Consider the following 24573-nt stretch of genomic DNA (forward strand, 5'->3'; position numbering starts at 1 on the left):
GAGAGAGTATTTAGGAATAAGTAGAGTTCATGAGTACAAAAGTAAGGTGAGTATAAGAGAGATGGGCTAATGAACAGTGCAGGTGGAGAGGGAGAAGGAGTAACTGAGTAATGTAGTTTGTTGTAGAGACAAGAGGTAGCAAAAAGGAATATGAAGATATTGAGCATTATTCTGAAAGTGGGAACCAAGTAAACACATAAGACACAGTGTTACAGCAGCACTTGCAAGAGGATACAATGATATAAATAAAACATAGTAATACAAGAGTACTTGCCTTGTGTCTTGCCCCTTGCCCAATCCTTGTTCAATTCTTGTATAATTCTTAAAAATTAATGCCTCACTTATAAAATGTTCACTTTGAAAATGTGAACATATGCTATTGTTAAAAAGTACACAGCCCTGTTACCAATGCACAAACCCCTGTGCAATGCACATCCCCTAACTAGTCTGAAATATATACAGGTAGGGCAGTCAGCTGAGTCCACTAAATTTACTTAATTGCTAATCAAAGACAGTTGGTAAGGCCAATTGGAATGTTAGAGTCTGGTCAGGGTGAGATGAGTTAGGTAAACAGACAATAAAATTTGGAGGGGGTTAAAACTGTGACATAAGAAAACTATAAATTTTAGAGTTATAGCAAGTATTGATAAGGAGTGAGCATCACATGGCAATTAACTAGACATTAGAATTGAGACATTGGGAAAAATCATTTAAAAAAAATGCAGGACTTTATTTTAACAGACTAAATTCAATTGCTCAAACACAGAGGGATTTGTTGTAAAATGACAGAAATGCAGGGAATAGCAAGATATCAGTGCAGGGCCTGAGTTCACGTACCAAAAAGAGGGATTTGTTGTAAAATGACAGAAATGCAGGGAATAGCAAGATATCAGTGCAGGGCCTGAGTTCACGTACCAAAAAGAGGGATTTGTTGTAAAATGACAGAAATGCAGGGAATAGCAAGATATCAGTGCAGGGCCTGAGTTCACGTACCAAAAAGAGGGATTTGTTGTAAAATGACAGAAATGCAGGGAATAGCAAGATATCAGTGCAGGGCCTGAGTTCACGTACCAAAAAGAGGGATTTGTTGTAAAATGACAGAAATGCAGGGAATAGCAAGATATCAGTGCAGGGCCTGAGTTCACGTACCAAAAAGAGGGATTTGTTGTAAAATGACAGAAATGCAGGGAATAGCAAGATATCAGTGCAGGGCCTGAGTTCACGTACCTGAAAGCAGAAGAGACAGTAGGTTAACTCAGCATTCCTTAGCAGATGTCAGTAGGCAGTTTGATAGTTAGTAACCAGCAGTGTGGAGAGTATTGAGAGTAATTCTTGTATAATTCTTAAAAATTAATGCCTCACTTATAAAATGTTCACTTTGAAAATGTGAACATATGCTATTGTTAAAAAGTACACAGCCCTGTTACCAATGCACAAACCGATTACCTCCATGCACTGAGCCACAGAAGACCGAGGAATGGAATGAAGAACTCGGCAAGTATTCAAAAGTTTTGACTTCCTGACTTCTGTCAAAGATTTTCATTTCTACCGAGTCTATTAGTGTTCCCAGGAAGGGAACCCTTGTGAGCGGGGACAGAGAACTTTTTTCTACGTTCACCTTCCACCCGTGAGACCTTAGAAAGGCCAGAACAATGTCCGTAAGAGCCTTCGCTCTGTGAAAAGACGACGCCCGTATTAAGATGTCGTCTAGGTAAGGTGCTACTGCAATGCCCCGCGGTCTTAGTACCGCTAGAAGGGACCCTAGCACCTTTGTGAAAATTCTGGGAGCGGTGGCCAACCCGAAAGGAAGGGCCACGAACTGGTAAAGCGTGTCCAAAAAGGTGAACCTTAGGAACTGATGATGATCCTTGTGGATAGGAATATGTAGGTACACATCCTTTAGATCCACAGTAGTCATATATTGATCTTCCTGGATTATTGGCAAGATTGTCCGAATAGTTTCCATTTTGAAAGATGGAACTCTGAGGAATTTGTTTAGAATTTTTAGATCCAGGATTGGCCTGAAAGTTCCTTCCTTTTTGGGAACTACAAACAGGTTTGAGTAAAAGCCCTGTCCTTGTTCTGCAATTGGGACTGGGTGTATCACTCCCATCTTTAGGAGATCTTCGACACAGCGTAAGAACGCCTGTTTCTTTGTCTGGTCTGAAGACAAGCGAGAAATGTGGAACCTTCCCCTTGGGGGGGGTCCTTGAATTCTAGAAGATACCCCTGAGCAACAATTTCTAATGCCCAGGGATCTGGAACGTCTCTTGCCCAAGCCTGAGCAAAGAGAGAAAGTCTGCCCCCAACTAGATCCGGTCCCGGATCGGTGGCAACCCCTTCATGCTGTCTTGGCAGCAGACGCAGGCTTCTTGGCCTGTTTACCCTTATTCCAGCCCTGCAAGGGTTTCCAGGTTGCTTTAGGCTGGGAAGCGTTACCCTCTTGCTTAGCGGCAGCAGAGGTTGAAGCAGGTCCGCTCCTGAAGTTGCGAAAGGAGAGAAAATTAGCCTTGTTTTTGACCTTGAACGGTCTATCCTGCGGAAGGGCATGACCCTTCCCTCCAGTGATATCCGTAATAATTTCTTTCAACTCGGGACCAAAAAGGGTCTTTCCCTTGAAAGGAACGTTTAGTAGTTTTGTTTTGGACGACACGTCAGCCGACCATTACTTGAGCCAAAGCGCTCTTCGCGCCATAATGGCAAAACCTGAATTTTTCGCAGCTAACTTAGCTAATTGGAAAGCGGCATCAGTGATAAAAGAATTAGCCAGCTTTAAAGCGTGAATTCTATCCATGACACGTCATATGAAGTCTTCCTCTGGAGCGACTCCTCCAGCGCCTCAAACCAAAAAGTCGCTGCAGTAGTTACAGGAATAATGCAGGCAATTGGCTGGAGGAGGAAACCTTGCTGAACAAACATTTTCTTCAGCAAAACTTCCAATTTTTTATCCATAGGATCTTTGAAAGCACAACTGTCCTCTATTGGTATAGTTGTACGCCTAGTAAGCGTTGAAATAGCTCCCTCTACCTTAGGGACCGTCTGCCACGCGTCCGCCTGGGGTCATTTATGGGGAACATTTTCTAAAAGATAGGGGGGGGGGGGAACAAAGGGTACACCTGGTCTCTCCCACTCCCTAGTCACAATATCCGCCACCCTCTTTGGGATCAGAAACGCCTCAGTGTGTACAGGGACCTCTAAAAACCTGTCCATTTTACACAATTTTTCTGGGACCACCATGGGGTCACAATCATCCAGCGTAGCTAAAACCTCCTTAAGCAGGACGCGGAGGTGTTCCAGCTTAAATTTAAACGCTAAGGAATCTGACTCTGCCCGCTGAGAAACTTTTCCTGTGTCAGAAATTTCTCCCTCGGACAGACCATCCCTCACTGCCACTTCAGAGTGTTGTGAGGGTACTACAGATAAATTATCCAAAGCTTCCGATTGCTCATCCTCTGTATTTAAAACGGAGCTATCGCGCTTTCTTGGAAAAACTGGCAGTTTGGATAAAAATGCTGCAAGGGAATTATCCATTACTACTGCTAATTGTTGTAAAGTAATAGGGGCCAATGCGCTAGAGGTACTAGGCATCGCTTGCGCGGGCGTAACTGGTGTTGACACATGGGGAGAGGAAGAAGGACTATCCTCATTACCCTCCGTTAAAGAATCATCTTGGGCTACATTTTTAAGTGTCACTACATGGTCTTTAAAATGCTTAGATGCTTTAGCACACTTTAAACACAAATGCAATGGGGGTACCGCCATGGCTTTTAAACACAAAGAACAGGGTCTATCTGAAGGCTCAGACATGTTTGACAGACTTAGACAGCACTAAAATACAGTAAAAAACACTTTTTGAAAAAACATTACTGTGCCTTTAAATAAAAAGCACACACTTTTTTACCAAATCACCAAAAAACATCCGATCTTGATGAAATTTTCACCACATGATCCTAATGCCTTGAAATGCACACAAATTTTCAAATCAATTAACACATTGCCCAAACCGGAGCTAAATGAAGCAGTCTACCGGTTTAAAACACTACAGCACGGTGCCACAGTCTCTGCTGTGGCTTTACCTTCCTTAGGGTTTATTTGTAGACGAAAATAAGCCGAAGCTGCATGAAGCTGTCTTGTAAAACAACTGCGCAACTGAGGCGCGAAAATGAGGCCCCCTCCCTCCGGAGTTATTGGGCCTTCCTGAGACAGATTAGGTGTCTTATAATATGCCAGGCGTAATAAAACCCCAAAAAGTGTTCCAAACGTCTAAAACACTTGCACAAATATGAGATTATACTAATGAAGTAATCGATTTAGCCCATAACAGTGTCCACCAGTATTTAAGCCCTTAACCTAAGCCATCCTTCTATACTGAGTCTCAGAAAATGGCTTACCTTACCCCATGGGGATTTCTGTCAGTCTTCTAGCATTACCAGGTCTTGTTAGAAAAAAATGACTGAGCATACCTGAAGCAGTTAAGCCTGCAAACTGTTCCCCCCAACTGAAGTTCTCCGGTTGTAACTGAGAGTACAACAAAGTTATAAAGAGAGAGTAAATCCACTAGTGTCTAATAACACTATCACATCTACTGATATCATAAGGTTTTCCAAAAAAAATAGTGTTGAAAAATTGGTTCCCATTCATTCATACATTATAGTTTATTAGGCTAAGGAACTCACACTCATACAAGTAGCAAAAGCTGTGAATTAAAACCACTTGAACTCTGTGATTAGCATAATAGCCTTAAAGTTAATATGTCACTATTAGATATCCTCAATCCAAAAGATTTAAAGTTAACTAAGCCCTTACAATCCGAGGGCTGTTTTACTTTTACATATGCAATAAACGATATGAGGATATAGTATTAACTATTTGGTACATAATATATCACAAGAGTAAGCAAAGTTAAAAACGGACGATAGGAGAGACAAAGCTGCCCCTATCGGACCCCTGACGCGCGTTTCACGAACGCTTCCTCAGAGGGGGTGCGGGCCGCTGCTACTCGGCGTCCTATATTCAATCTTAATGCCCACCACTTAGACCGGATTGGATACCGGATTGGGAGTTGTCTCCTTACGCTTGGTTGATTCTCCTGTCAATCTTGGTAGGTATTTTACGTAGGAGACATGCGAAAAAAAGGGGATGTGTGCTTGATGGGTTACCAAGGCAGCACCAATCAGCAAATACGCTTGTCTTGCCTACAGTGGGTGTGCTGATTCGAATAACTGTGATTGGATGATCAACTAAAAAAGCGTTATTGTAAACATCACAGTAGCTAGATTATAACTTTGTTGGTATACAATTCTTATCGCCAAAAATTGGCAATTGTGAAGTATATACCTGGGATTGCTCTTCTGATTACACACTCGTAGATCAATTTATACTTTGCGGGATTTATACAATACGTTTTTTGATTATATTCACGATAGTCAAATCTTTTTTGTTTTCTGCTTTTTTACTGTTCTTGTTAGAATTCAATTGCGCAATAAGTAATACTATCTTCTTATTTCTTGCATAACAATTTTAGGATTCGTACTTCAATATCCATGCAAGGAATAAATATTCTGTGTTAATACTAACTACTTATTTTTACTGGTCACCGTCCTCACAGTTAATATCGGTGTGTGCTGTAAAACTATATGCTTACTTATAAGCTATTACTATTCACTTATATTTAATGCGAGGTTGAAGTAGTTATTCTGATGTTCCTAGGATGCTAAGTTGAAATGATTATATTAATTCCACTGTTATCCCAGATGATCCTGTGGCCAGATTCTTTATGCATGATGGAACAAGCATGTTATGTACTAATAATATTTAAGATTGTACAGAATCCATATCTTTAGGAATATTAAGAATGTAAAGATATTTTACTGACACCTAGGACCAAGCTGCAAACAGCTCAATTATAATATGTGAGGGAATGTATAGATCTGAATAGATATATACTGAGGTTCATTGTGCTACCGTTACTAAAGCTATTCCAGTGTAAGTGAGTGTGCCCACTTAGAGAAAATATATATCTATGTGCTCAAATCCTAGCGTGCAATTAATTCTTGAAACTAATACATAACAACACTTAAATAAGATTGTGGTGAATGTGTGTAAATTATAAAAAGTGACATTATAAAAGTAAATGTGTTAAGGGATATCAAATCATATTATTATGTTTCAGTGATTGGAGGTGGCTTAAATAAGATTGTGATGAATGTGTACAAATGACATTATAAGGGTAGTGTATAAGTGAATGAATGTTTTAGGGGATATCAAACTTTATTATTATTATATTCCAGTGATTGGAGGTACGTGTGTGAGGTGAATGGTAAGTATATATTGATATCGATCCTAAGTGTAGTAAGGTGAAAGTTGAATTTTTTGCTACATTACGACCTTTAGATCTGTGTGTTTCATAACTAATAATCTCTTAATCCCATGTTGGACATGATCCACATTGGACTGGATATAATTCACTTGGGACTGGACTGGTTATATTAGCTGTAACGTCTGACAGTAACTTATTGCAAAAGATTTTACAGATAAACAAAATAATTATTGTAGTCATTCATCCCACTTGGTTTGACAGTGTTCAATAAGTAAATCCACCTGCATTCCATTTTTAACAGCACTTTTTCTATGTTACCACCTCTAATGCCAAGTGATGCTTTTTGAATTACTGTGAATTTCAGATCTTTAGGAGAGCTCTCATGGTGTAGTAAGAAATGTTTGGCAACTGAGGTTATTTTTTTGCCCTTGCTCAGATCTCGTTTTGCTGTTTTGATGTTATAGCAGTGTTCCAAAATTCTTGTTTTTACCTCCCTAGTAGTCATGCCAACATAGAACATCTGGCATGAACAATGTAGTGCATAGACTACTCCAATTGTAGTGCATGAAAAATGGTAGGGTATTTTATGAATCCTACCAGTTTTATCAGTCAAAGTTTTGACTTTCCACACATATTGACATGCAGAGCATGTTCCACAAGGGTACATGCCTGGGTCCTTATGTTGTTTTTTTATAGATCTCACAAAATGGCTAGATACCAATTTATCCCTTAAATTCTTTGGTCTCTTATATCCAAGTGATACTCTTTCTCCAATGAGAGGTTTGAGGGTCTCATCATTCTGTAGTATTTGCCAATGGTCAGTTACAACTAGTTTGTCTAGTTGTTGTTAGGTTTCCTAGTGAGTAATCCACTCCAGGTTTTGCTTCTTTGCAGAATCAATAATCTCAATATCTGAATATTATATGTAAAACGTCAATTCAGGTAAAATCTGGCAAAATTTTCACAAATCTACTCCCCCCAACCCTTTATCTCTAAATAAGTTTGCACTTTGGGAGAATATACTCAGACACCTGTACTGAGTTTAGCCCTTTTCTTAGGGGGAAAAAATATTACTTTGATAATGAATATCCAAAATGATATGGCGAACCGCCACCAAAAGAGACTACAAGAATTAAATTCTATTTTTAATGTCTCATCTAAGGACAACATAGTGATTAATGAGGAGGAACTAAACAATGTACTATGTAAATTACATCAAACATTACATAAACAGTCCAAAAGGTGGTGGAACTGGCACTTCTTTGAGAAGTATGCAGAGAAAAACATCATACCTAGAGGTCTGAGAATGAAGGTATTCCCTGCCTTTAATTTAAACAATGAAGTCTTAGTTAAAGAGTGGGAAACAGCTTTATCAGAATGCTCTCTGAAATTAATCCAAATATTAATCAAACATGATAAGTTGGAACTAACCAAATTGGATACAGAGATTGAAGAATACAATGCTCAGTTGTCTCAATTCAATGATAAAATTGATTACAAAACACAATATGACAGATATCAAAAAGAATTAGACAAACTAGAGCTAGAAATAATAGCTACTAAAAAACAGAAACTTCAAAGGGATATAGAGGATTTCTCAAACCATAGAGTCTATAGATGGCGTAATAACACCAACACCACATTTAGACGGAGAACCAGTAGATACTTAGTACAGCAATCTGAAAGCAGTGCTGAAAGTGAAACTGACAATTCTGATATAGACTCAGACCACATAAGTGGGGATGAACCCAATGACACAACACCGAGTACATCTAGTATCAGACCTAGAAGTTATAGCTCTGCACAATCTCGAACCTCCTCCACTTCCTCCTCTGTTTCTTTTTTGTCCACCACACCACAGAACACGACTCAACCAGTTACACAGTCCAATCCAACCAACACACAGAACAGAGGCAACAAAAGAAAGTTTTCAGGCCCTGTAAGGCAATCAACAAGGAGAAGGGAATTGAGTCCATTCAGCAAAATAAGGATGAACAAATGAGAGTGATTAATTTATCAGACCATATACTAAGTGAAACACATAAATCAGTACTTTCTAAAGGACTATCTTTCTGCCCTGTTAATTCTCTTAATAAATTTGAATTGATTAAGGATATACACCTATTTTCTAGAAAAATGTTACTCAAGAAAATGTATGCATATAATCCAAATATCCTTAATGCAGAAGATTTAGCCACAGCTGATATATTATGTGAATTGTCAGAAAGTAGTAATGATACTGATAATATTAACTTGACACCGACACATCAAGTCTGGAAGTCAAATGTGAAACCTAAGTCAACATACGTTCCATCCTTATCCGTATCACCTGAGATACAAGTGTTTTGCAAAATGGTTTGCCAAAAAATCGAACAGATACCTATATACAATGTGAATAACAATCTTAGCAGTTCTGAAATACGAGCTTTAAAGGAGATTGAATCATGGCAGGATATACTGATTAAGCCATCAGACAAGGGTGGGAATGTGGTCCTATGGCCACAACAAATGTACCTAGATGAAGCTACAAAACAACTGTCTAACAATTCCTGCTACAAATTATTGATATTCAATCCCCAGAATTCTTACCTCATACAATATAATCGAATGATTAAAGAAGCATGGGAGAATAACATACTCTCCAATTCAGAAAAAAAGTTTTTGACAAAAGACAATCCTAAAATTGCCACACTGTACTTTCTACCGAAAGTTCACAAAAACCCACTAGAACCACCTGGTAGACCTATCATGTCTGGAAATGATAATTTAACTGAGAATGCTAGCAAATTCATAGACTTAAGATTGAGGGAATATTTAACAACATTACCATCATACGTTCGTGACACTATGGAGGTCTTGCAAATGGTAAAAGATATTGAACTAACAGACAACATGTGGTTAGTCACAGCAGATGTAGAGTCCCTATACACCAACATCAGGCATAGGGATGGAATAGAAGCCATTAAATACTACCTAGCCTCAAACAGTATAGAGAATGAAACACATAATGCTTTCATAATTCAGTTGTTACATTTTATTCTAACACACAATTTCTTTACATTCAATGATAGGTACTATCTTCAAACACAGGGTACCGCAATGGGTACTGCCTGTGCACCTACATACGCAAATTTATTCCTTGGTTTTTGGGAACGCTTCTGTGTATTTTCAGACGTATTGCAAATGTATACTGAACATATACCCCTGTGGGTAAGATTCATTGATGATGTCCTGTTCATCTGGGAGGGTACATTTGATGATTTGCAACTCTTTATGTCTAAACTCAATGAGAATGAATTAAACATAAAATTGACATATTCTGCGAGCCAGCAGGAGATATGCTTCTTAGACTTGAAATTGTTTAAAAACATAGATGGTATTATCAACACCACAATCTATAGAAAGGAAACAGCAACGAATACTCTCCTACATTACTCGAGTGCTCACTCACCAAGCACCCTTAAAGCGATCCCATATGGGGAATTCTTAAGGCTCCGCCGAAACTGTACAAGTAAAGATATCTACATAACAGAGAGTGAGGCACTATCGCAGAGGCTAATATCACGAGGGTACAGCAAAAAGTCTGTAAAGAGAGCCAAGTATAAGGCACTAAAAGTTTGCAGAGATGAACTATTGGTTCCCAAGGAAAGAACAAAAGCTGAATCCTGCCCAAGGCTAATAACTACGTATAACCCACAGATGAGACATGTGACAAAAATCATAAATGACCATTGGCAAATACTACAGAATGATGAGACCCTCAAACCTCTCATTGGAGAAAGAGTATCACTTGGATATAAGAGACCAAAGAATTTAAGGGATAAATTGGTATCTAGCCATTTTGTGAGATCTATAAAAAAACAACATAAGGACCCAGGCATGTACCCTTGTGGAACATGCTCTGCATGTCAATATGTGTGGAAAGTCAAAACTTTGACTGATAAAACTGGTAGGATTCATAAAATACCCTACCATTTTTCATGCACTACAATTGGAGTAGTCTATGCACTACATTGTTCATGCCAGATGTTCTATGTTGGCATGACTACTAGGGAGGTAAAAACAAGAATTTTGGAACACTGCTATAACATCAAAACAGCAAAACGAGATCTGAGCAAGGGCAAAAAAATAACCTCAGTTGCCAAACATTTCTTACTACACCATGAGAGCTCTCCTAAAGATCTGAAATTCACAGTAATTCAAAAAGCATCACTTGGCATTAGAGGTGGTAACATAGAAAAAGTGCTGTTAAAAATGGAATGCAGGTGGATTTACTTATTGAACACTGTCAAACCAAGTGGGATGAATGACTACAATAATTATTTTGTTTATCTGTAAAATCTTTTGCAATAAGTTACTGTCAGACGTTACAGCTAATATAACCAGTCCAGTCCCAAGTGAATTATATCCAGTCCAATGTGGATCATGTCCAACATGGGATTAAGAGATTATTAGTTATGAAACACACAGATCTAAAGGTCGTAATGTAGCAAAAAATTCAACTTTCACCTTACTACACTTAGGATCGATATCAATATATACTTACCATTCACCTCACACACGTACCTCCAATCACTGGAATATAATAATAATAAAGTTTGATATCCCCTAAAACATTCATTCACTTATACACTACCCTTATAATGTCATTTGTACACATTCATCACAATCTTATTTAAGCCACCTCCAATCACTGAAACATAATAATATGATTTGATATCCCTTAACACATTTACTTTTATAATGTCACTTTTTATAATTTACACACATTCACCACAATCTTATTTAAGTGTTGTTATGTATTAGTTTCAAGAATTAATTGCACGCTAGGATTTGAGCACATAGATATATATTTTCTCTAAGTGGGCACACTCACTTACACTGGAATAGCTTTAGTAACGGTAGCACAATGAACCTCAGTATATATCTATTCAGATCTATACATTCCCTCACATATTATAATTGAGCTGTTTGCAGCTTGGTCCTAGGTGTCAGTAAAATATCTTTACATTCTTAATATTCCTAAAGATATGGATTCTGTACAATCTTAAATATTATTAGTACATAACATGCTTGTTCCATCATGCATAAAGAATCTGGCCACAGGATCATCTGGGATAAAAGTGGAATTAATATAATCATTTCAACTTAGCATCCTAGGAACATCAGAATAACTACTTCAACCTCGCATTAAATATAAGTGAATAGTAATAGCTTATAAGTAAGCATATAGTTTTACAGCACACACCGATATTAACTGTGAGGACGGTGACCAGTAAAAATAAGTAGTTAGTATTAACACAGAATATTTATTCCTTGCATGGATATTGAAGTACGAATCCTAAAATTGTTATGCAAGAAATAAGAAGATAGTATTACTTATTGCGCAATTGAATTCTAACAAGAACAGTAAAAAAGCAGAAAACAAAAAAGATTTGACTATCGTGAATATAATCAAAAAACGTATTGTATAAATCCCGCAAAGTATAAATTGATCTACGAGTGTGTAATCAGAAGAGCAATCCCAGGTATATACTTCACAATTGCCAATTTTTGGCGATAAGAATTGTATACCAACAAAGTTATAATCTAGCTACTGTGATGTTTACAATAACGCTTTTTTAGTTGATCATCCAATCACAGTTATTCGAATCAGCACACCCACTGTAGGCAAGACAAGCGTATTTGCTGATTGGTGCTGCCTTGGTAACCCATCAAGCACACATCCCCTTTTTTTCGCATGTCTCCTACGTAAAATACCTACCAAGATTGACAGGAGAATCAACCAAGCGTAAGGAGACAACTCCCAATCCGGTATCCAATCCGGTCTAAGTGGTGGGCATTAAGATTGAATATAGGACGCCGAGTAGCAGCGGCCCGCACCCCCTCTGAGGAAGCGTTCGTGAAACGCGCGTCAGGGGTCCGATAGGGGCAGCTTTGTCTCTCCTATCGTCCGTTTTTAACTTTGCTTACTCTTGTGATATATTATGTACCAAATAGTTAATACTATATCCTCATATCGTTTATTGCATATGTAAAAGTAAAACAGCCCTCGGATTGTAAGGGCTTAGTTAACTTTAAATCTTTTGGATTGAGGATATCTAATAGTGACATATTAACTTTAAGGCTATTATGCTAATCACAGAGTTCAAGTGGTTTTAATTCACAGCTTTTGCTACTTGTATGAGTATGAGTTCCTTAGCCTAATAAACTATAATGTATGAATGAATGGGAACCAATTTTTCAACACTATTTTTTTTGGAAAACCTTATGATATCAGTAGATGTGATAGTGTTATTAGACACTAGTGGATTTACTCTCTCTTTATAACTTTGTTGTACTCTCAGTTACAACTAGTTTGTCTAGTTGTTGTTAGGTTTCCTAGTGAGTAATCCACTCCAGGTTTTGCTTCTTTGCAGAATCAATAATCTCAATATCTGAATATTATATGTAAAACGTCAATTCAGGTAAAATCTGGCAAAATTTTCACAAATCTACTCCCCCCAACCCTTTATCTCTAAATGAAGTTCTCCGGTACTCAACAGTCCTGTGTAGGAACAGCAATGGATTTTAATTACAACATGCTAAAATCTTTTTCCTCTCAGCAGAAATCTTCATCACTTTCTGCCTCAGAGTAAATAGTACAAACCGGCACTATTTTAAAATAAACTCTTGATTGAAGAAATAAAAACTACAAATCTAACACCACAAACTCTTTACCCTCCCGTGGAGACGCTACTTGTTAGAGCGGCAAAGAGAACGACTGGGGGGGCGGAGCCTGAGGGGAGCTATATGGACAGCTCTGCTGTGTGCTCTCTTTGCCACTTCCTGTAGGGATTGAGAATATCCCACAAGTAAGGATGAATCCGTGGACTGGATACACCATGTAAGAGAAAACACAATTTTCAAAAACTGTACTGTGCCTTTAAGAGAAAAAAAGGCATACACAAACTGCTTAAAATTGTTTCAAATTTTCCAAAATTTTTACAGTATACCCACTAAGCTTTAGTAAGATTGCACCACAAGTAATTAAGCAATAAACCCCCAAATGAGAAAACCGGATAGACAAACGTCCAAACCAGTAAAAAAAACCCTGTCAGCACCTTGCCACAGCTCTGCTGTGGCGCCTACCTGCCCTTAGGGAACAATAATATGGGGATAAAGCTTCAATTAGGCCCCAGAAGTGTACTAGGACCTCTGGAGATGTTGCTTGCTGCTTGTCTGCATAAACTAAATGCACAACTGAGGCGCGAAAATAGCCCCCGTCCATCTCACTCGATGTTGCTGGGGCCTAAACAAAATCTACAAAACCTTTTTTGTAAGCCATGTGGGTTATAAAAACCCCTAAATAAGCCAAGTGTACCCTCAAACAGATGTCCCATAAGAATAAAAACAGTACTCCCAAAACACACAAACGTTTGCCTAATATATCATATACAAACTGAGTGCCCATAAGATTAGCCCTGTATGCAAGCTAGTAATGCCCCTTATTAAACTAGGATTACAGCTTACCCTTCCCCTAATGGGGATACTGTCAGCCTTTCTGAGTTAACAGTCTCTGCAGAAAAAAATGACTGAACATACCTCATTGCTGTATAGCAAGAAACCGTTCCTCACACTGAAGTTTTCCTGTACTCCTCAGCTTCTGTGGGAACAGCAGTGGACCTTTGTTACAAATGCTAAGATCATCATCCTCCAGGCAGAAATCTTCATCTATGTCCTGCCTGAGAGTAAATAGTACAACACCGGTACCATTTAAAAATAAACTCTTGATTGAAGATAAAATAAAACTAACAGTTTAACACCTCTTTCACTTTACCCTTCCTGCTTAGAACCGGCAAAGAGAATGACTGGGGGGTGGACTTAAGGGGGGAGCTATATAGACAGCTCTGCTGTGGTGCTCTTTGCTCCACTTCCTGTTAGGAAGGATAATAACCCACAAATAAGGATGAATCCGTGGACTTGGTACATCTTGCAAAAGAAATCACAGTTAGCACTTACCTTAAGACTTCTGCCAGACAGCACAGCAGCTCACTAGGTTTGAGAGGCCAGATCGCTCACATGGACCTGTGATAAAAACACAGACTTAGTAATCTTACTAAGGCTTGCATGGATAGGGCAGCATAAATATATGGGAGGCGCAGTGAGAATTATGTCCGACAAGTTCCCATTGCTTTAAAGCCACTACTGAAGAGACTGATATGGACTACGGCAACACCCTAGAGCAAAGCAGAACAATCTTGCACTGCTTATAAAATAAAATCTTGCTTGAAGAATAATTTCCTAACACCTAACTTTACCACTTCCTTGCTCTAACGTAGGTAAAGAGAATGACTGGGGTTGGAGGGAAGGGAGGTGATATTTAACAGCTTTGCTGTGGTGCTCTTTGCCGCCTCCTGCTGGGCAGGAGTGATATTCCCAATAGTAATTAGATGATCTGTGGACTCATTGTGTCATTAGAAATAAAGTACATTAAAATAACCATGTTGGTTGTGCAAAACTGGGGAATGGGTAAATGAAAGGGATTATCTATCTTTTTAAACAAAAAAATTGGAGTAAAATGTCCCTTTATGCACCCTATTTATCAATAGGCACACTGACAATGTTCCCAGTTAGGGCATGTGTCTGCCCTTGCTTGCCGCGAGCAAGCAGCAATGTGCCTGCGTTTATTATTGTACAAGCAAATGCTTGTGCAGAGATCAATCCCGAGAGAGCATGTCAAATCACCATGGACTAGCGCGTTTGGGATGATTTAACTTTGCCACCTTTGCGGAGGAGAGGATAAGAAGCAGCCTCTACTGCTTGATAAATAGATCCATAAGCTTCCATTTAACTCTTTAGAGTGAAAACAACATCCAACGTACAGGACACAAAGGCTGTTAAAGGGTTAATGGTAAATGGAACAGATTCCAGGACAGAACTAAAAATAATGCTGTGTTGTAAAAAGAATGAAACTTATAGCGCACTCAAAAAAAAAAAAAAGTTACGATATTTGCTGGTGAGTGCTTTTCTTGTGCTCCAATGTACTAATAAATTTATGTATATGTTTTACTTCCAAATATCAGCCCTTTTTTTAGCATTGAGGTTTATTAAAAACACTTATTTTACATCTCACAATTTATTTTAACACACTGTGACAGGGTATTTGCATTTATAACCAACAAAGAGGTCTATCATAATAGTTTACAAAAACGTATTAAATTATCTGTAAAAATCCCAGTAGACTTCAATGGTGATTTTCTGTAGAAAATCCATTAGATTTACTTTTCCAAAACATTGTAATCAACCCTAAACTCAGGGGGAAAAAAATTATCCACTAACCACAGAGGAAGTACACACATTGTACAGAGCACCTGTATTCTAAAATGCAACATCACTAAATAATATACATGCACACACACACCTGTCTTTAATTATAAAACAAAAGCAAAAAAACAAAACAGCCTTCTTGAACATATTCACCTATGTGAACAATCTGGTTGACCAAAATCTCTGCCGCTCATTTTAATTAGATTTATAAGGTGGAAAATAGCTGTTCTAATAGATAAAGCTGAAAAATAGGACAACCTTTTTAGGTTGCTTCAAATAACAGTGAGAACCAACAACCTAATGGACCAGTACTAAATATAAATATATATATATATATATATATATATATATATATATATATATATATATATATACACACATATATATACACACACACACACAAAGAGAAGTGCACTCACAGGAGCGAACAAATGGCTCAATACCATTGTTAGCCTGCTCTATGGCGATTTCCCACCTTGGTGCAGACACACACGATAGATATATATATATATTTATTATCTATCGTGTATGTCTGCACCAAGGTGGGAAATCGCCATAGAACAGGATAACAATGGTATTGAGCCAGTTGTTCGTTCCTGTGAGTGCACTACTCTTTGTGTGTGTGTATATATATATATATATATATATATATATATATATATATATATATATATATCAAAATTTCCAGTACTAAGCTACTAGCTAGGCCGAAACGTTACTCGCCACTTTTGATCCCACCTACAAACTGCCCATGCCATGTCCACTACCCCACCCTATCTTAACATATGTTTAGACATTGCAAAACACCTTCTTATGCAGTAATTTTTATTTTATACAATAAGAAATTAAATAATGATACATACAGTAATAAATAAACACAACAAAGTGCATAACAGAATCAACAACTAGAGATTCTGGGGAAGACAACAGCTAGATGAAGTAGGCTGCTCATTAAATAATCCTAGTTAGACTCAATTAAGAGTGTGGTCTCCCCTATGATAACAGAGCTCCACAGGGGTATATACTGTAGGTGTAAGTCACATGTAACTGTAGCCTTGTATTGATAGAGCTTCACACAGGTACGAGACTAAAAGTTCCAAGGAAGTAGCTGAAACTTTGAGTCACCGTCTCTCTGGAAACATTTTTTCAGACAGTGTATGCTTATTCAGAAAACTTGATATATTGTCTGGAATGGCAACATTTAAATAAATAAATCTATTTATCTATATCTCCCTCTCTCCCACATACTCCCCTCTTTCCCTCCCTCACACACTTCCTCTCTCTAACACTTTACCCCTCCCTTTCCACATACCCCACACCCTCTTATGCACTTAAATTTCAATATATGCACTCATATATACAAGCACATACATATCCACACACTTATCAAAAATCTATAAGATTTCCAAATGGACCCACAGAAAATGAGATTCACCTATTGTATGAACATATTTCTTTAGGACAGACAGGGCCGGCTCAAGACATTGTGCTGCCTGTGTCCGATAATTAAATTACCCCCCCCCCTTCCCCTTAAAGGGATATGAAACTCAATTTTTTTTCCTTTCATGATTTAGGTGTGATTTTAAACAACTTTCCATTATACTTCTATTATGTAATTTGTTTTGTTCTCTTGGAATCCTTCAAAATCTGTTCAAAAGGATACATAGGTAGGCCAAGGAGCTGCTTATTGGTGGTTGCACATATATACCTCATTTTATTGGATCAACTGGTGTTCAGCTAGGTCCCAGTAGTGCGTTGCTGCTTCTTTAACAAAGGATACCAAGAAAATTAAGTAAATTAGACGAAAGCAGTAAATTGGAATGTTGTTTAAAATAGTATTCTCTATTTGAATCATGAAAGAAAAAAATTGGGTTTCATATCCCTTTAAAAAGCCTGCCTGGTGCATGCATGCAACTTGACCATGAACCAATTCTTATGCAGTGTCTGGTGTGGGAGAGACGCAGGAGAGAAGCGGCACCTTTTGGCCCAGGTGGCAAGTACAACCACATGGTCATACAAAATAAATACATATATACAGTGTATAAGTAAACAGAGGTCCCTCACACACACAGACCCTTACTCAGTACCATATGTACCGTATATTATAGAGAGATAGATTATATATTATAGAGAGCATTGCAATTCCTGAGCAGAACTTGGCCAGTGAGACCAGGAGCAGCAGATTCACATAACTGAGCTGACAATGATAAGCATATCAGCATCACATCCGCTGCAAATTCCTTTGTTCCACAGTTGCAGGTTCTACGGTGTTATCAATTACAGCATTTTAATATTAGACTGGCATGTCCTTTTGATGAAATCAAACAATAATATTCATTCATTAATAGAAGCAGAACATGTTTTAAAACAATAAATTAGGGAGATCAGTCAAAATGAATGAGGTCATTTCTTAAATCCTGAAACATAAGTCAAAGCAACAACTGATCAAAATATAATGCCTCATTTTACACTTTATTTATGATGATAGAATACTGCCCGAACACAAAGCAGCTGAGAGGGGATCACACAGTTAAAAACAAACTTTTAGAAGAGGTCTGACAAATTGGACACATTTAAAAGTGATTACTTATTTTAAGATTTTAATTAATTGTGTAGATTAAGTACTTTAAGATGCTTGTTAATAATTTAATGTTACATGTTTGGGGCTACATGCATATAATTAATGATAATGCCAGAGGACAAAAAAACAATGCAATGGGCAGCCCTGCAAATGTAAAGCTGACCCTAGGTCTTACGTCATGCCCTGACACTGTCAAGGTAATGTCTGTGCTCTCAGTCAGAAACATACAATTATTATCGGTTATTTGTAGAGCGCCAACATATTCCGCAGTCCTAACAATGTAATCTGACACACAGAACAAGAGGCAGGCTAACACTTCACTCACCTCTATCTACCATTCAACACAGCCAGATCTGAACATGATCGCACAGGAATGTGGGTTTGTAGTTGTAGCAGAGTGAGGGGTTTGGTAAAAAAAAAATAAAAAAAAAATGTAATATTATTATTGCCCAGCTACAGCAGCTTAGCCTTACATGATGTAGTTCTCCATTAGGATGTCAACCTTACACTAACACCCCCTCCCTCCCCCATCTTCTACAAAGATGCAACCTGTTTATCCACACTGCCACCGTAAGTCCAAGCTGGTCCCTTCCTGTTCGCAGAAGGATCCACGTGTGGGAAAGAGGGAGACGGCTGCACATCATTGGCAGTAAGGAGTGAGTAGTGTGTTACATCACACTGTGGGTCAGAATGACTCACTCGTGCACTTCTCTAAGTTTGCACCCCCCCTGTTGGGGTGCCTTTAGCTTACTGGAGCTGACTGTTAGGGAAAGTGGACTGAGATTGTAAGAAAGGGGTGTGGTAGCCTGGGACTAAGTCTGACTCTCAGTTATTAAAGAGATGCTCCCTCCCGATGCAGTTATGTTGAAAGCACAACCTGTTGCTGCAACTGCGAGGTCAGGAGGAGAGACAGATCGAGCACACTCAGTCACTGAAGTGCCGCCCCCTCTTAAGTGCCGCCTGGGAGACAGTTTCACCACTTTAAACGCTTCAGTGCTTGGCAGGATATTCAATCAAGATAAGGATAAGCACTCACTGGATTTAAGTATAATAACTATTTATTGGTAGTGACGTTTCGGGGCATTCACCCCTTCCTCAGACGATCTGGTCTGAGGAAGGGGTGAATGCCCCGAAACGTCACTACCAATAAATAGTTATTGTACTTAAATCCAGTGAGTGCTTATCCTTATCTTGAATATATATATATATATATATATATATATGGCCCTCGTTTTACAACGGTTCAATTTACACCGTTTCAGAATAACAACCTTTTTTTCCAGTCATGTGACTGCTATTGAAAAGCATTGAGAAGCAGTGCATTTATTAAAATAGCCAGTAGGTGGAGCTGTCCGCTTGTGTTGCAGCAAAGCCAAGCAAGCTGAAATTAATCAGTTTAACCAGACCTGAGCTATTGAGCAGATTTCAAAGGAACAATATCTTCCTGTCTATAAATCAGTCCAGATTGGAATGCATAGAAAGAACTATTTGCAGAAAAATGCACGTGAAGTCTGTGTTGTGTGATTATTGTATTAGGTTTATAATGCTGTTTTGCAAATGTTTTTGTTCATTTAACTTAGTTTAATTATATATTCTGTGTTGTGCGATTATTTTATTAGGTTTATAATGCTGTTTAGCATTTAAAGTCTTCATTTCAAAGCTTTAAAAATAATGTATTAGGTGTTACTTATGACAATTTTGAGAGGGGCCTGGAACCTATCTCCCTCACTTCCCATTGACTTACATTATAAACTGGGTTTCAATTTACAACGGTTTCGATTTACAACCATTCCTTCTGGAACCTAACCCCGGCGTAAACTGAGGGCTACCTGTACACACATACATACACATATACATACACACATACACACATATATATATATTTACACACACATACATATACACACACATACATACACATATATATATGCATCTAAGTGTACTGTGTGATCATATGAACCTGAAGGGTGATTAATTTGCAATGAAGGTTATGCTACATATGCATCACTACTACATAGGTATGTAAAAACTACTTGAGATAATTTGTAGCATATTTACAAAAACATGAATGCATTTGTTGGAAATTTCTTTAGCAAACATAATTGAACATTTTCATATTTTCTTTTAGGCATGCAGATACGAACAACTGCCAGTCTGTTTACAAACTGTGAACTTACATCATTATCCATGTATTTAAAAAGCGGTGAGTTACAAACATCAGACACCTGATCCTGGTCTTGCTGATCATAACCCTCTAGAAGCTGTTCCAAGGCAGCACAGTCTTCACTGCCATTAAAACCAGGTATACTAAAAAAAGAAAGAAAAAAATATATATTTTTGTGTGGATAAAATGTTAAAACATCAAAAAAATATGGCACACTTCGAATACAAACAATAAAAACAGAATTTATGTTTACCTGATAAATTTCTTTCTCCTACGGTGTGTCCAGTCCACGGCTTCATCCTTACTTGTGGGATATTCTCTTCCCTTACAGGAAATGGCAAAGAGAGCACACAGCAAAGCTGTCCATATAGCCCCCCCTCTGGCTCCGCCCCCCAGTCATTCGACCGACGGTTAGGAGAAAAAGGAGAAACTATAGGGTGCCGTGGTGACTGTAGTGTTCAGAAATAAAAAAATTGGAACCTGACTAAAAGCCAGGGCGGGCCGTGGACCGGACACACCGTAGGAGAAAGAAATTTATCAGGTAAACATAAATCCTGTTTTCTCCTACATTGGTGTGTCCGGTCCACGGCTTCATCCTTACTTGTGGGAACCAATACCAAAGCTTTAGGACACGGATGAAGGGAGGGAACAAGTCAGGTTACCTAAACGGAAGGCACCACGGCTTGCAAAACTTTTCTACCAAAAACAGCCTCCGAAGAAGCATAAGTATCGAATTTGTAAAATTTGGCAAAAATATGCAGAGAAGACCAAGTCGCTGCCTTACATATCTGATCAACAGAAGCCTCGTTCTTGAAGGCCCATGTGGAAGCCACAGCTCTGGTGGAGTGAGCTGTAATTCGTTCAGGAGGCTGCCGTCCGGCAGTCTCATAAGCCAATCGGATTATGCTTTTCAGCCAAAAGGAAAGAGGTAGCAGTAGCTTTCTGACCTCTCCTCTTACCAGAATAGACGACAAACAAGGAAGATGTCTGTCTGAAATCCTTTGTTGCTTCTAAATAGAATTTTAAAGCACGGACCACATCTAGGTTGTGTAACAAACGTTCCTTCTTTGACACTGGATTCGGACACAGAGAAGGAACAACTATTTCCTGGTTAATATTCCTGTTGGAAACCACTTTAGGAAGAAAACCAGGCTTGGTACGTAAAACTACCTTATCTGTATGGAATATCAGATAGGGAGAAGAACACTGCAAGGCAGATAATTCAGAAACTCTTCTAGCAGAAGAAATAGCAACTAAAAACAAAACTTTCCAAGATAATAACTGAATATCTATGGAATGTAAGGGTTCAAACGGAACCCCTTGAAGAACTGAAAGAACTAAATTTAGACTCCAAGGAGGAGTCATGGGTCTGTATACAGGCTTGATTCTAACTAGGGCCTGTACAAACGCCTGTACATCTGGCAGTAATCCTCCGCCCAATTGATGATCTTGGAAACCTCTCTCATCACCAGGGAACTCTTTGTTCCCCCCTGATGATTGATGTACGCTACAGTCATCATGTTGTCCGACTGAAATCGTATGAACCTGGCCCTCGCAAGATGAGGCCAAGCCTGAAGCGCATTGAATATCGCTCTCAGTTCCAAAATGTTTATCGGGAGAAGAGACTCTTCCCGAGACCATAGACCCTGAGCTTTCAGGGAGTTCCAGACCGCACCCCAGCCTTGGAGACTGGCATCGGTCGTCACAATGACCCACTCCGGTCTGCGGAAAATCCTTCCCTGAGACAGGTGATCCTGAGTCAACCACCAGAGGAGAGAGTCTCTGGTGACCTGGTCTACTTGAATCTGGGGAGACAAGTCTGCATAATCCCCATTCCACTGTCTGAGCATGCACAGTTGCAATGGTCTTAGATGAATTCGAGCAAAAGGAACCACGTCCATTGCTGCAACCATTAATCCTATTACCTCCATGCATTGAGCTATGGAAGGATGAGGAATAGCGTGAAGAACTTGACAAGCGTTTAGAAGCTTTAACTTTCTGGTCTCTGTCAGAAAAATCTTCATTTCTACAGAATCTATAATTGTTCCCAGAAAAGGAACCCTTGTGGACGGGGAACTTTTTTCTATGTTCACCTTCCACCCGTGAGATCTGAGAAAAGCTAAGACAATGTCTGTATAAGCCTTTGCTTTGGAAAGAGACGACGCTTGAATCAGGATATCGTCTAGGTACGGCGCTACTGCAATGCCCCTCGGTCTTAGGACCGCTAGAAGGGACCCCAGCACCTTTGTAAAAATTCTGGGAGCAGTGGCTAGACCGAATGGAAGAGCCACGAACTGGTAGTGTTTGTCCAAAAAGGCGAACCTTAGGAACTGGTGATGATCTTTGTGGATAGGAATATGTAGGTACGCATCCTTTAAGTCCACGGTAGTCATAAATTGACCCTCCTGGATTGTTGGTAAAATCGTCCGAATGGTTTCCATCTTGAATGATGGAACTCTGAGGAATTTGTTTAGAATTTTTAAATCCAGAATAGGCCTGAAAGTTCCCTCTTTGAGTAAAACCCCAGACCTTGTTCCACTATTGGAACTGGGTGTATCACTCCCATCTTCAGTAGGTCTCCTACGCAATGTAAGAATGCCTGTTTTTTATCTGGTCTGAAGATAAGCGAGACATGTGGAACCTTCCCCTTGGAGGAAGTTCCTTGAACTCTAGAAGATACCCCTGAGAGACTATTTCTAGTGCCCAGGGGTCCGGAACATCTCTTGCCCAGGCCTGAGCAAAGAGAGAAAGTCTGCCCCCTACTAGATCCGGTCCCGGATCGGGGGCTATCCCTTCATGCTGTCTTGGTAGCAGCAGCAGGCTTCTTGGCCTGTTTACCCTTGTTCCAGCCTTGCATTGGTTTCCATGCTGGTTTAGGCTGGGAAGTGTTAACCTCTTGTCTAGAGGCTGCAGAGTTAGTAGACGGTCCGTTCCTGAAATTGCGAAAGGAACGAAAATTAGAATTGTTCTTAGCCTTGAAAGGCCTATCCTGTGGGAGGTCATGGCCCTTCTCCCCAGTGATGTCTGAAATAATCTCCTTCAATTCTGGCCCAAAAAGGGTCTTACCTTTGAAAGGAATATTAAGCAGTTTTGTCTTGGACGATACATCCGCCGACCAAGATTTTAGCCAAAGCGCTCTGCGCGCCACTATTGCAAAACCTGAATTTTTCGCCGCTAATTTTGCCAATTGCAAAGCAGCATCTAAAATAAAGGAATTAGCCAACTTTAATGCGTGAATTCTGTCCATGACATCCTCATATGGAGTCTCCTTATTGAGCGAATTTTCTAGTTCCTCGAACCAAAAAGACGCCGCCGTTGTGACAGGAATAATGCACGAAATTGGCTGGAGAAGGAAACCTTGCTGAACAAATATCTTTTTAAGCAATCCTTCCAATTTTTTATTCATAGGATCTTTGAAAGCACAACTGTCCTCAATGGGAATAGTCGTGCGCTTGGCCAACGTAGAAACTGCCCCCTCAACCTTAGGGACCGTTTGCCATGCGTCCCTTCTGGGGTCGACAATGGGGAACATTTTCTTAAATATGGGAGGTGGGACAAAAGGTATACCTGGCTTCTCCCACTCCTTGTTCACTATGTCCGCCACCCTCTCGGTATCGGAAAGGCCTCAGCGTGCACAGGGACCTCAAGGAATTTGTCCATTTTGCACAATTTCTCTGGAATCACCAAAGAGTCGCAATCGTCAAGAGTAGTTAGCACCTCCTTAAGCAGGGCGCGGAGATGTTCTAACTTAAATTTAAATGTCACGATATCAGGTTCTGCCTGCTGAGAAACTTTTCCTGAATCAGAAATTTCTCCCTCAGACAGACCCTCCCTCACTGCCAATTCAGACTGGTGTGAGGGTATAACGGATAAATTATCGTCAGCGCCCACTTGCTCATCCCTCTGTATTTAAAACTGAGCAATCACGCTTTCTGGGAAATGCTGGCATTTTGGATAAAAGATTTGCTATAGAATTATCCATTACAGCAGTTAATTGTTGCATAGTAACAAGCATTGGCGCGCTAGATGTACTAGGCGTCGCCTGCGCGGGCATAACTGGTGTTGACACAGAAGGAGAGGATGATGGAACTATCCCCACTACCTTCATTTGAGGAATCATCTTGGGCAACCTTATTAAATGTGACAGTACTGTCCTTACTTTGTTTGGACGCCATGGCACAATTTTAACATACATTTAAA

At 39.2% G+C, this 24573-nt stretch overlaps 1 protein-coding gene across 1 annotated transcript in view; it reads right to left on the bottom strand.

The window, feature by feature from the left end:
- NAPG (NSF attachment protein gamma) overlaps positions 1-24573 on the bottom strand; it is a 97706-nt gene that overhangs the window by 45003 nt on the left and 28130 nt on the right. Inside the window, exon 11 of the mRNA XM_053714913.1 lies at positions 20387-20516. Within this exon, the coding sequence (XP_053570888.1) occupies positions 20387-20516 (130 nt within the window). The remainder of the gene's footprint in view (positions 1-20386; positions 20517-24573) is intronic.

The sequence above is a fragment of the Bombina bombina genome, chromosome 5, assembly GCF_027579735.1.
Source record: "Bombina bombina isolate aBomBom1 chromosome 5, aBomBom1.pri, whole genome shotgun sequence".
Lineage (NCBI taxonomy): Eukaryota > Metazoa > Chordata > Amphibia > Anura > Bombinatoridae > Bombina > Bombina bombina.